The following is a 13068-nucleotide window of genomic DNA, read 5'->3' on the forward strand; positions in this document are numbered from 1 at the left end:
TGGTGAACTCTTTGAGAAAACAAGGCTTTTGTAAACACCAAATAAACTGCTTGATTTTTTGAAAAATCTGAAGGCCAAAGCTGAGCTTTGTAATAGTCTTTTATAAACTCAGTTCTTGAGTATTTTTACTTGCCAGTACTACTTCGAAGACCATCAGAATCCTTTATTATTTTTCTTTTAAAGGCTTTGGACATCTAGATCATCAAAATCGTGGTAATTTTAGAAAAGCTTATTTGTTTGAGTTGGTGTAAATATCACCACTACTGTGGAGTTAATAGGAGTTAAGTTTCTCTTCTTTCTTTAACTTTTCTGGTAAGCACAGCAAGCTCTTCAGCTTGCCCTTATCCACTGGGTGGAGAGGGTATATGTATATATATTGACCAGAACAAGCTGTGGAGAATGCTGTAGTTGGTTTCTCCATGCATACAGTTCTTTTGAAATGAGTGTATACATTAATAACTATTTGCTTCTCCTAAGCTGTGTTCTTGCTTTTGGATACAGCTAGGAAGCCTTGATTTCAGTCTTTTGTTGTTGGTGGGTTGTTTGTTTGTTTGTTTGGTATGATAACTCTTTTCAGTGTCCCTATTGTTTTCTTTATTCTTGCTCTGCATTTTCTGGCAAGATGTGTGTGGTTTTAGTTGCAGATCATGTTGGCTTGCCATTTCTTATTTTCAGCCATGTTTGAGGAAGAGAAAGCGTTAACTTGTTGAGATTATTTCTTTCTTAAATAACAGTTACTTGTTATTACCATATATTAATTGTGTGTGTGTGTGTGTGTGTATATATATGTAATTAAATGTTTCTTCATGGTGTCTGTGTAGCATCCTATGAGCCACAGTATGTTTTATCATAGATTCATGTTAGTTTCTAAACAGATGAGAACAAATGAATTTAGTTGCTTGGTGCATACTGCTGAAAAATAACCTAACTCCTTACAGAGCTCAGATGGTGGATTTATTGATGTGAAAAATGACCTAAAGGTAGTCAGGGTTGAAAGTGTGGTTTGTTTTTATCCCCTCCTTCTGTTATGTTTATAAAAGCTCTGAGAGTTTAAAGGATTTAAGGGATGTGGTACTTCCTCTGAGATTAGCCTGGATAATTTATCTCCTCAAGGTAAGTAGGAGAGGGAGGGAAATCTTTATTTTTTCCAGAAAACAATCTATCATGGACGCACTGTAATATTAACTGTAGGGTTGGAAGCTGACCTTGAAATACTTAAGCTTATAGCTTTCACATATTTAAAATAAATAAATCACTGATTTCACTGCAAGTAGCCATTTGTAAATATATGTATAATATACTTGAGTTTATCAGAATTTGGAACTTTTAAAAATTCCTATTAAAACCAGCATTGTTTCTAAGTAAGCATTTCATGTGACTTGGAGAAACATTAGAAACATACCTTCTAAGTAGTATTCAAAATCACCTTGAGTAGGAATGCTTTTCTGAATCAGAACTTGTTTATTAAGATAATGTATTTTAAAAAACATAACAAAACCATGGGAAGAACCCCAGCCTACAGAGCTGAGAAAGCTGCTGCTACTGCTTTGCCTTAAATTTACTAGGTAGCTTTGGCGTTGTATTGTCGGTCTTTGTGTGAGACTTGTTTTCCAAAGACTTGTTGCAAGCTTTTTTGTTTGTGTTAACATCTGCATATGAGGCTATTTTCTTAAAAATCTCTGCAATTGCTATCATTTCAGTACAGTTACTGTACTGAGCGTATCAAGGTTACGTAGTAAGATATGGTACGTTGTTTCTTTGACTGTGATTACTGTTCAGTTTGGGTACTGAACCAATAAACTGAAGAGCACAGACAAAATTTTGATGCTTCAGAATTTTTTTTTAACATCCTGCCTTTTATTTTTTTTCTTTGTTGCTTGTAAACCAGACTTTTTTTAGCAGAGAGTTAAAACTAAAACCAAATATAAACTACATTTGAATCTGTGGAGTAGATAGCTTACTTTTATGAGATTACTCCTGCTCTGTATCAGACTTCAATAATATGAAAAACACAAGTGAAATACGTAGTTTTAATTTGATGCATTCAATATGTGGAGTTACCCTTCCTTTCAAAATATCTCTTAAAATCAGCATAGGCCTTATCCTGTTTACTATGGGAATGTGATGTGTATTCATTTGTGATGGAAAACGTCTTTCTGAACTAAGACTGTAAGTGTGGTCCTTTGTGATGTAACTCTAATTGCTTAGTTAATTAAAGGGAGAATATATGTGATATTTTTAACAGAAACCTGGTTGGCAGCAGATGGCTGACTAAGACGGAATTGGAAGGAATGTTGTTAGAAAAACTGTCAGATGATGATGTAAGTAATTAATCTTTTTAATCTTAAGGAGGTTTGTGTCTTCAAAACACAGACTCTGTGCATTTTTTGGATACTAAAAGGTACTACATAGTAGCAGGTGTTCTTCAAAGATTTTGTCATCCTTCCTATGAAATATATACGGTTAGAGCACTATCACACTGATTTCATGTTGCCTTTAAAAGTGTCCAGTGTCCCTTTTTTTAAATGTGCCCTAGTACAGAACAATTAAGGGTTTTCTAACCCTGACATAAAGCTAACATAGTTTAGTTTTTCTTCTGGTAGCATTGTGAGGCCTAGAGTAAAAGCACCTGTCATCTAATCGTGTTGTCAGGGATTGAGCACAGTGACAACTTATAATAGCAATTCTAATTATAGATGAAAGAATGGAACTAGAACCTTTCACCTCTTGTCTACAGTAAAGAATGTTAAAGATGGGAAACACAATGGATTTTTGTGTGTTAAATGATAAACCTGCGGAGAATGTTTGACATAATATTCCTAAGTGATAGAGAAGTAACAGAGAAAAATGGTCAGAAATAAGAATTCATTTTCTTAGTGATTGGTTACAGAATCAAACATCAGAAACAAGATATAAAGCTACATAGATCTGTGATCTGATCCGGGATAGCTCCTTAGTTATTCTTGATAGGAAGTATGGGAGAAGAGAGAAAATTTTTTCTAGTTTTCCCACTATCAGTAGGTTGTATTGCTTCATTGGATCACAGATTCAGAGTACTTTACACGCATCTTATTTTCTTATTCAGAGCTTTTTAAATAGCATTAGGTTTTGTAACAACTGGATGACTGAACAACTTCGGGTTTGTTTTGGAAGTTCAAGCTTGAATATGATAGTACCAGAGAATAAAACACGAATTATCTGAGCATTCCAAGTATTTTTTTCCACCTACAGTGTTCTTGAAACCCTTCTGGACAGTATCGTTACAAAAATAGTAGCAAAGATGCCACTTGCTCATTTGTCCTACAGAACAGTAACGTGATAGCTGGCTGCTTATGGATGAAGTTAAAGGTCTTCAGCAGATTCTTTTCCTCAGGTCTAAGTTTTGAAATTGCTGTTGTAAATCTCCACTCTGATATACCAAGGAGATTTCAGTGATCTTCTACTAGAAGCAATTACAAGTTCAGTGTTTTCAGTAGCTTCTGCATTTGGGATGGTTGTTTTTGTTCTTGGAGTCCCAGAAACTGATCTGGTTGTACAGCCAACCAGTTCAGTGTTCTTCACTGTTTGGTTTTTGTATGCAACACGTCTGTAAAGATTGCCCAGTAGACTGGGCGGGGGGAAGACCTGTTATGTTTTGGCCTCTCGTATGTAAAAACACAAAGTCTCAGCCTATAGCACAACCACTGATGTTTAAATGTATTTGAAATGCCTAAGAATGAGCTGCTAGTATTTCCTGCACAAATTCTTCTATTTTGCCACTGCAAAGAAGTCTTCTGTGGTGTGTGCATTATTAGGCAAAATCATAACTCTTTTTTTTAATTCATACTGTGTAAGCAAAAAAACTCTTGGAAGCTTTCTTCACCTGCAGCCTCTGTAATACTTAAACCTTAGCATATTTATATTCCTGATCTTCAAAGGCTTTACCACAGATCTGTGTCAGATCGTTAGGTAGAAATCGCTTCTTGAGTGATGTCAGCGTTCCAGAGTCTGTTGCTAATTACAAAAAAATAATAATTTTGTGCTGAAAATTCTGGAAACAGAGTAAAAAATACCTTAAGAACTTGTAAGTAAAGCAAGCTTCAAGAATAAAGATCCAGTGATGGATCTTTATATGAAAAATCCATTTTAGAAGATGGCATATACCTTCATGCCCTGTGCATTATTATCTGATGCCCCTGCCAGTAACACTTCTTAACAGGACATCCCAGCTTTTAGCACAAATGGGTTAACACAGTGGTGTTTACTCTTTAATCTCATGTTGAAGAACTTCGGAGGGGGTGTAAGGGGGAAAGAGAACCACACAGTAGCAAAGGATAATTTATTTCAAGAGGTTGCCCTTTAAGTCAAGTATCTCTTGAATTTTTAAATAGCTTGATTGTTAGGTTTTAAAGGAAATCATAAACATTAAAGTAACTCAGCTTGAACAGCCAAAGATAGATAGATAGGTATTTCCTGTATATATTATGAAATATAATCATTTAAGAGGTTCAGTTTAGTGAAATAAAATTATTTCCAAGTGAATGAATATGCTGACTTACTGAAAATGAGGTGAAAATCTTTTCCTTCTGCCATTTTAATAATAATAAAAGAATGAAGTCCCCCTCATTGTTTTCTTTTAAAAAGTGAGATGAACTTCATTCTAATACAATAATCCTGTATTATGAAGGGGTTGGTTATACTTTGAATTAATGCTTCATTGTTGCCTGAAGAAAGAGCTAGGTATCTTTAGTCACATAGAAAATGATGCATCTGCATGCTGTTCTTAAATCAGCATGTAGGTGCAAAAGTGTCATCTTGTCAGAAATCATCAATAAAAGTGAAGTAGAAAGATCAAGTATGTAAAAATAGAAAGTTTTAGCAAATGCAATTACACTTGCATCCTTTAATGAAGTCTTGTTGTCTACAGTACTCAAGGTTTATTCGACTCTTAGAAAAATTGATGACGTTGCCATGCAGTGACATCGAGGAGAATTATATCAAAAAGTTTTCCAAAGAAATTGCTGTGCAGTTGCAAAAAGTATCTACTGAGCCCTTGAAGTATGATGAGCAAGGAGTGGCCTTCAGCACTGGTGAAGGTAATAACTTCGAGTTGGTTGGTAGTGGTGCAGGTTTATTTTCTTCATTCTTTATAACGTGAGTGTGTGCGTGACACTGTTTGACTGCTTCGTTTTATGTACTTATATGTATATTGGATATGTAATTGTTAATTATGTACTAAAACACTGAGTTATGATAGAGCTTGTTAACAAAGTCAAAGTTTTTGGCACAGTATATCTACTGAGTTCTGAGACCTTTGCAGAGAGGACCTCCTTGTTCTACACATACATTAAAAAAATAATTTACTGTGAAAAGTTGTCTGTTGACCATAATGGAGGGAGGGTTGAGAGGAGCACAAACACATACAGCGAATTCCATGGATATAACAGCATTGGTTTTCTGTACAAAAGTAGTGTGCTTAGACCTACAAGTAACTTTTAGCATGACTTGTGTAGGTAGTTCATCAAATGAGAATTTTGAAGATATGAAGAATCTGCAGCAAGGCATTTCAGTGTATACAAACAGCTGAGGAAGTTGCAGAGAATTAGGAAACTTAATTTTTCAAGCAAGTTGATAGCTGGCATAATGAGACGGGGCAGGAATCAGTCGCTGGTGCTGAGACAGAGATGACGTTAGAGAAGAGCCAAGAGTGATTGTCTGGGAAAACTAATATAGCAACAACATGGATAGGAAGGTCTGAAGACTCTTTGGACAAAGCATATGCAGATCTGTGCGTGCCATGTATGTATTTCATGCTGTACTTCTAAAAGGGATGTGTATTCTTAACTGCTAAGTACATTAGAATGAGGGTCTCAGAGATCTCAAGGGCTGGAGCACCTCTCCTGTGATGAAAGGTTAAGGGAGTTGGGGATGTTTGGCTTGGAGAAGGCTTTGGGGAAACATCACTGTGATTTTCCAGTCATTGAAAGGAGCACAGATGGGGAACAGACTTCATGCAGGTAGATAGTGACAGGACAAGAGAGCATGGATTTAAACTGAAAGAGGAAAAGTTTAGATGTTAGGAAGAAGTTCTTCACTCTTGGTGCACTGGAACAGACTGTTCAGAGAAGTTGTGGATGCCCCATCCCTGGAGGTGTTGAAGGCCAGGCTTGGTGGGTTCCTGGGCCATCTGCTCTTCTGGTTGGCAACCCTGCCCACGTCAGGGAGGTTGGAACCAGATGATCTTTGAGATTCCTTCCAACCCAGGCCATGCTACAATTTTATCAACTTGAGAGGCAAAATGGCTGGCAAACTGTGTTTTCACTGAGTTGACTTAAGGATGACATGATAACAAAGAAGTGTGAAAGAGCCAAACTGGAATTTAATCTACCCTGGTTTTTTGGTGGTGTGTTCTGAATAGTAGTTACTGTATTTGTGCAAGCCATCTTATTTAAGAAAAGCCATCATAGTACATTCAAGAAGAGTCTTGTTTGTGTCCAGTCATCCCATTTTTGTGCTACTGAAGATTGTTCTGAGGCTTTAGCATAGAGTTTATGTTTTAACATGAAGCTACAGAACTGAATTGCAACTAGTAATTTCTGAGGAAACAATGCTAAATGTTGCATGGGCGTTGCTTGTATCTGTATAGTCAGTGTTAACCTTTTCCATGTGAATAGTCTTAAACTTATTTATTTGATTTTTGTAAAGTCATTAGACTTTGAAATTGTGCATAGGTGTTGAGCAAGCAGTTAATTTTTGAATACATTGACCTCATCAGGTCCAGAAAGTGTCCTGACCTTCTGAACATACGGGAAGTAGACTGTAAACTCTATTCCACCTCAGTTCACTTTTTTCCCCGCCCCTAAGAGAATTGATTTCATTGTTTGTATTTACTTCTCCTCCCCCCCCCCACCCCCATTTTTTGTTGTTGTTGTTGCTGCATCAGCCTCCAAAATGAAATGTCTGGTACTGTATGGAAGTGTAAAGATCAGCTTAACTTCTTGGGTACTTGAAATTCTTTAGAATATTAAAGGCACATAACAGATTGTTCTTACTTTATTTAAGGTGTACGAAAAACATCAAGAGCTACTGCAGTAGTTTATGACAATGGGACTGGAAAAATTACAGTGAATGGAATAGATATTTTACGTTACTTCCCAGTCCTGCAGGACAGGTGAGAGCACAATTAAATGCTGTATTTGTAATGTACTGAAAATATTCCACCAGAAGTAATGCTATACAATTATGTTTTAGTTCTGTATTGTAGAGTTGATACTATGATCTTTTTTTTCCCTGTATTACTGCCTATTTTATGAAGATTAGTCTATTTTTCTCCTACTTTTCAGGAGTCAGTAATAGAGGAACTGATTGACAAGCCTTGTTTTGTTTCTTATCCCTTTCTGCAGGGGTGCAGAAACAAAGAACATGAATTTTGGTTGCTTTAGAAAGGACTTGCACTTTAATTTAAAGAAATAATAATAATAAAAATAAGGTATTGAAGTGTTTCCTGAGAGATTTGCACATTATATTCATGTGTAATTACTCAGTAATATAGTGGAAGCAAACAAGGTGGGAAACTTCATATGTAGCTTCAGATTTTGAAGGATGTGCACAACTTGCTTTAGAGAAGACTTCTCAAAAAGGATAGAAACCTTCCTTTGTCAGTCTTTTGTTGAAACTTGGATTCTGCGCTGAAGAGTAGGGTGAGAGATTGCCCAGCTGTAACATCCAGATCTTGGCATCCACAGATAATTAGCAAGACAAAATTAATTGCGAAACTGAACTTCAAGTACTTAACATTGACAGTTTGAAAATTATCCTTGCTGCTAATTCCCTATTGATTTATTTTATTCCAGTGAGACCTCAGGGATGCAAATACCTTTCTGGATGTCTATGTTAAAGTTAACTGTTTTAGTGTATAATGTGATAGGAAATGTATGCAACAACTTTGTATACAAACTTTAATTTATTATGAGTATTATTTTTTTATTTTTAGAGAGCAGTTGTTGTTCCCTTTCCAGTTTCTAGACAGAGTTGGAAAGCATGATGCAATTTGCACAGTCTCTGGTGGAGGAAGATCCTCACAGGCTGGAGCGATACGTTTGGCCACTGCAAAAGCATTGCGAAGTTTTGTGACTGAAACAGAGGTGGAATTTATGAGACAAGGTAGGAATGGAGACTTGATTTCAGTGTTTCCCAGCGTGTTTCTACTTTAAGTGAATTAATGCAAGAATAATTAAGGAGCAGATCGTGCAAATTTGAAAAAATAATCCCAGTAAAACCTTGTATGCGGTATGAATGGGATCTGACTTTATGAATAGCTGTGCCTTCTTCATGTATAGAAAGTTATATTCTCAAACTTAAGTGCTGGAGCTTCAGAGAGAGAATAAGAAGCATAAACATACTATATGAAATGAGCCAGACTTAAAGGAGTTTCTTTTCTCTTGCATTAGAGTTGGCAGTTTACTTAAATAAGATGGAATGGCTGCAGTACTTGATACTTCTGAGTGATTAGATGCAATACTGTTGCAGCAAATACAGAATTATGAACAGGGAACTTTTAACTATGCTCTTTCCAAACTAGCGGGGATTACCTTTGTTTATTATTGGCAAAATGTGAATATCTTTTCCACTCTATTGCCATCCACAGATGTAAAGCTCTGTTTGTGCTTGTGTTTTTTGCAACAAGATTCTCTGATTATAATTGTTCAGTATCGACAAGTGAGATTTGCTGGGAATACTCCTGTAAACTGATATTGTAATGAGTCTGGTACCTTTAGGATGGGCCTAATTCTGAACAGAGCGCACAAGATCCCTTGTGATATAGGAAATAAAATACTAGAACTTCAATAGAGCACGGATATGATTTGTAAATGAATGAATATATTTAATTGAGGTGCTTGCTCAAAAATCTTTTACAGATAGGAGTGTGCAACTAAAAAAGTGAGAGACCATTGCTCTAAAGGCTTAAACAGAATCTGTAATAGGACGTCATGGTTTCTTAATGGTCCATAAAGTTAAATGTGAAGAAAGTTCAGTTACCGGAGAAACTGAACTGGAGAGACTGATGAAATCCATTTTAGCTTGTTTTACACAGGACCTTTATCCTTCTAAATGTTCTAATTCATGTACAAACTAATAACAGTAAACAAATGGGTGCTTCTTTGTTTCGTAGCTGGGCTGCTGACAGTTGACCCACGTGTGAGGGAACGGAAGAAGCCTGGTCAAGAGGGAGCACGACGGAAGTTCACCTGGAAAAAGCGCTAAGTCTGAGCATTTCAAGAAAGGCTGAATGCTCCAAGAATTTCAAAGCATAGCAAAGGATTTAAAACTGTTGGATAAATATATTTAATAATAAAGACTTTTTACAATTATAAATAGCGTGTTCTCTATTTAAGACTCAACAAATAGCTTTCTTTAAAATTTATTTTAAATCATTGAAAATTGTCACACGATTTGTTGATATAGCAAATTCTGAGTGCCAGCTTTCTAGCTCTACTGAAGGCAGTAACAGTTTATGAAACTGTTGGTGGACTGTAACTTTGAAAATGAGGCTGCTCATTTAGTGACTAGGCTGTCAAAGTTCTGGAATTAGGCAGCTCCTAAACAGCTGTGGGCTGAGTGTTGGAGTGCCTCTCTTTTTGCCTCTCAGGTATCTGAGGATAAGTGATCCACATAACTCAACCTAAGCTATGATGGAGTTGAGGAACTACTTAGAATGATGCTGACAGAGGTTGAGGGGATGCTGATGGAGAAACATTCGCAGAAGCTAACTTCTGAGGGTGGAAACTGCCTCCAGGATACCTCCCCAGGGTTAAGGAGGAAGTGATTCATATTAAACATCTAATTTTAGGTGCTCTGAATCACCCTCTGGAGGAGTCAGGGTTTTTTCTTCCATCAAATGCAAAAAGAGCTGGCAGGGTTAGGCTGCAGTTAATCTTCTCCACCCTTTCAAATCTCAGGGGATCCGATCAAAGAGGTGTGTTCTCAATATGGCTAATGCACAAAGATAGCATTGGACTCTGTGCCAAATCCAGTCAGAACTTTTCTATTTTTAAAATCAGAAACAGGAGGTGATGACAGTGCAGCCCACCTCCTGTCTATAATTGTACCCCGCCAGAATAGATCAGCACAAAATTTCGGTTTGTTTCCATCTTCCTTCCTGGGACAGAGGTCAAATACATACAGCTTCCAGGAAAAGCATACCCTTCATCTTTCCCATAGGAACTAGGCTACAGTGGAAAAGAAAACAATGTTCATCAAGCCAGGGGGAAGGCAGACAAAAAGAAACACCTCTCAGTCACTCTAACAGCAGGGCCCTTCCAAGTTTCTCTGAGTATGATGAAAATGCAGCCCTTCCTCATGCTTGCTGTAGAGAACGAAATATTACACCTTAACACCTCAGTGATAACAAAAGTTGCTAGAAGAGCATGGAAGCTGATAAACAACTGAGTGATCTGTATTGGGCCATTGTTTTCCCAAAGTGCCATTCAAGAGGCAGCAGCAAACACATAGATCTCTTGGACTGAGTAAAACAGAGCAGGGTGCATCCTTGACAGGTGTGTTTCTGATTGCTTCCCTGGAGCCACTTGACTCATATTTGTTTAGTGAGAGTGCTCAGTAAACTTCGGCATGATTTCTCTATAGAGTCACTGATAGCTTTCACATCACTAAAGTAGTTGATCTCATTGAAAATATGTGATTTGTTCAAGCTGAATTTAACAGCTGAGACAACTCACCTGATTCTTTAAAAAGCAAGTTGAGGCTAAATGAGGCGTATTTTTCACTAGTGAAAATGGAAAATGCTTTGACTAGCTTTTCTACTAATTTAACTCCAAACTGTTAATGTATGGCATGATAACACTGTGAGGTTTCAGTAAAAGTTGTGGTATTTATTAAAAGCATTCAGTGAATACCCATTCTAAGACAGGAATGTGAGGATTCTTCTGATGTGAATACCGAGTGCTTCCACTGCACACCATGTGCTTACATACACACCAAAGCGTGTACATAAACATGTGAACTTAGAGGTTCTAGCTGCAAATAAAAAATAAATAAGGGGGTAAGAGACAAGAATCCTATGTTTTAAAGACAAATGAGTATGATAAATCATGTAAGAAAGACATCGAGGCCCTGGAGCGTGTCCAGAGGAGGGCAACAAAGCTGGTGAGGGGTCTGGAGCACAGGCCTTATGAGGAGCGGCTGAAGGAGCTGGGATTGTTCAGTCTGGAGGAGAGGAGGCTCAGGGGAGACCTTATTGCTCTCTATAACTACCTGAGGGGAGGTTGTAGTGAGCTGGGGGTCAGCCTCTTCTATCGTGTGACTAGTGATAGGACTAGAGGGAATGGCTTCAAGCTGCGCCAGGGAAGATTCAGGCTGGATGTTAGGAAATACTACTCTGAAAGGGTGGTCAGGCACTGGAATGGGCTGTCCAGAGAGGTGGTGGAGTCACCGAGCCTGGTGGTGTTCAAAGAGCATTTGGATGTTGTGTTGAGGGACATGGTTTAGCGGGAACCATTGGTGAAGGGCGAATGGTTGGACTGGATGATCCTGTGGGTCTTTTCCAACCTTAGCGATTCTATGATTCTATGATTTTTCATCTACCTACCTAAGTGTTAGGCAGTAAAGCTATAAGAGTGACATGCTTAAAACGTGAAAGTGTTCTCTGACTGCAGGCAATAAGGAGGAAATAAGCAGTCTGTACTTTCTGGTCACTGTATGCTGTGGTTCATATGGATTTGTTTGGTTTTCTTCCCCTCCATCACACTGACATTTTGCTTTGAGGTAAACTACCAAAGTTGGCTCCAAGTCCGATGGAATATGTCAATGCTCTTGTTTTCTAGTAGTTTACCTTCTGACTGGTTCCCACAGTACGGAGAAGCTGAGCTGTTTGATTTGTATTGGTGCTGCTGTTTTACCACAAGATGGAGCAGTTTGCAACCTAATGAAACTGGCTGCTTTCAGAAGTGCTGCGTACGCAATTGGGAAATAAGCGATGAAGGATCTTCCCTATAAATACTGACTTCTGTAGCTACAGGTTAATATAAAAACAATGGAATTGGGTTTTTAAAGTGTAGATTCATATTTTTTTTCAAGGTTTTTTTTTTTTTCTGCTGATAAGGGATATAAATTTGAGTGCAAAATAATACATGTGAGAGAATGCTATTCTTTAGAAAACTAATTTCAGTGACTAGAACCAGAGAGTTTTGATGTTATTTCAGTAGCACATAGCCATTATCTTGATATGTTGTGGAGCAGAGGGATTTTACAATACTACTGACATAACGTGAATGTTGAGAAAATTTGTTCTTAAACTAACAACATTCAATTTGAATTTTTCCTCAAAGCTTGCATTTAAGTTATGGTTCTACCTCTTCTTCAAAGCCCATGATCTGAAGAGACCTTGTTTGGGCCTTCCAGTACTTGAGGGGAGCTTATAAGCAGGAGGGGGACTGACTTTTTACATGGGCTGTCAGGGATAGCACAAGGGGAAATGGCTTTAAACTAAAAGAAGGCAGATTTAGGTTAAATGTTAGGCAGAAATTGTATACACAGAAGGCTGTGAGGTACTGGCACAGCTGCTCAGAGAAGCTGTGGTGCCCCATCCCTGGAGGCGCTCAAAGCCATTTGGATGGGGCTCTGCAGCCTGAGCTGGTAGGGGGCAGCCCTGCCCAGTGCAGGGGTTGGGTGGGCTGTGAGGTCCCTTCCAACCCAAACCATTCTGCGTTTTAGAGAAATGAGTATGTGTAAGCTGGTAGAACTACAATTAAGAGCAGTATAGCTTTAGGCATTATAAAGCTGCATACTAATTTATGGCAATTTATCTGAATATTAGTTACATACATGACTGACAAATTGCCAATTGGTGTTTCATCTGTACAGTTTGTTTAATAAAATCCTCACATCCATAGAAGTTTCCACAGTACCCTGTGTTATTTTATGTAGACTCATGGAACGGAATTGGAAGCAAAAGTGTTTAGGCTCTGCTAGCACTCAGCAGTCGTCAGCTGCATGTATTTGCTAGCCATCCTGCAAACACACGTGGGTGCACCTCACTGCCATGTACCTGCCCACATAACAGGAACAGTGTGG

The 13068-nt window shown here is 37.9% G+C and overlaps 1 protein-coding gene across 5 annotated transcripts in view; it reads left to right on the forward strand.

The window, feature by feature from the left end:
• Positions 1-9354, forward strand: part of MRPS9 (mitochondrial ribosomal protein S9) — a 31836-nt gene extending 22482 nt beyond the window's left edge. For all 5 annotated transcript variants that reach the window (XM_040699180.2, NM_001277757.2, XM_046941013.1 and 2 more), the window contains 5 exons: positions 2246-2321; positions 4907-5075; positions 7042-7150; positions 7973-8142; positions 9152-9354. In XM_040699180.2, coding sequence (XP_040555114.1) covers positions 2246-2321; positions 4907-5075; positions 7042-7150; positions 7973-8142; positions 9152-9243 — 616 coding nt within the window. In that variant the 3' untranslated portion in view covers positions 9244-9354. The remainder of the gene's footprint in view (positions 1-2245; positions 2322-4906; positions 5076-7041; positions 7151-7972; positions 8143-9151) is intronic.
• Positions 9355-13068: the final 3714 nt, after the last annotated feature.

Source organism: Gallus gallus, chromosome 1 (assembly GCF_016699485.2).
Source record: "Gallus gallus isolate bGalGal1 chromosome 1, bGalGal1.mat.broiler.GRCg7b, whole genome shotgun sequence".
Classification (NCBI taxonomy): domain Eukaryota; kingdom Metazoa; phylum Chordata; class Aves; order Galliformes; family Phasianidae; genus Gallus; species Gallus gallus.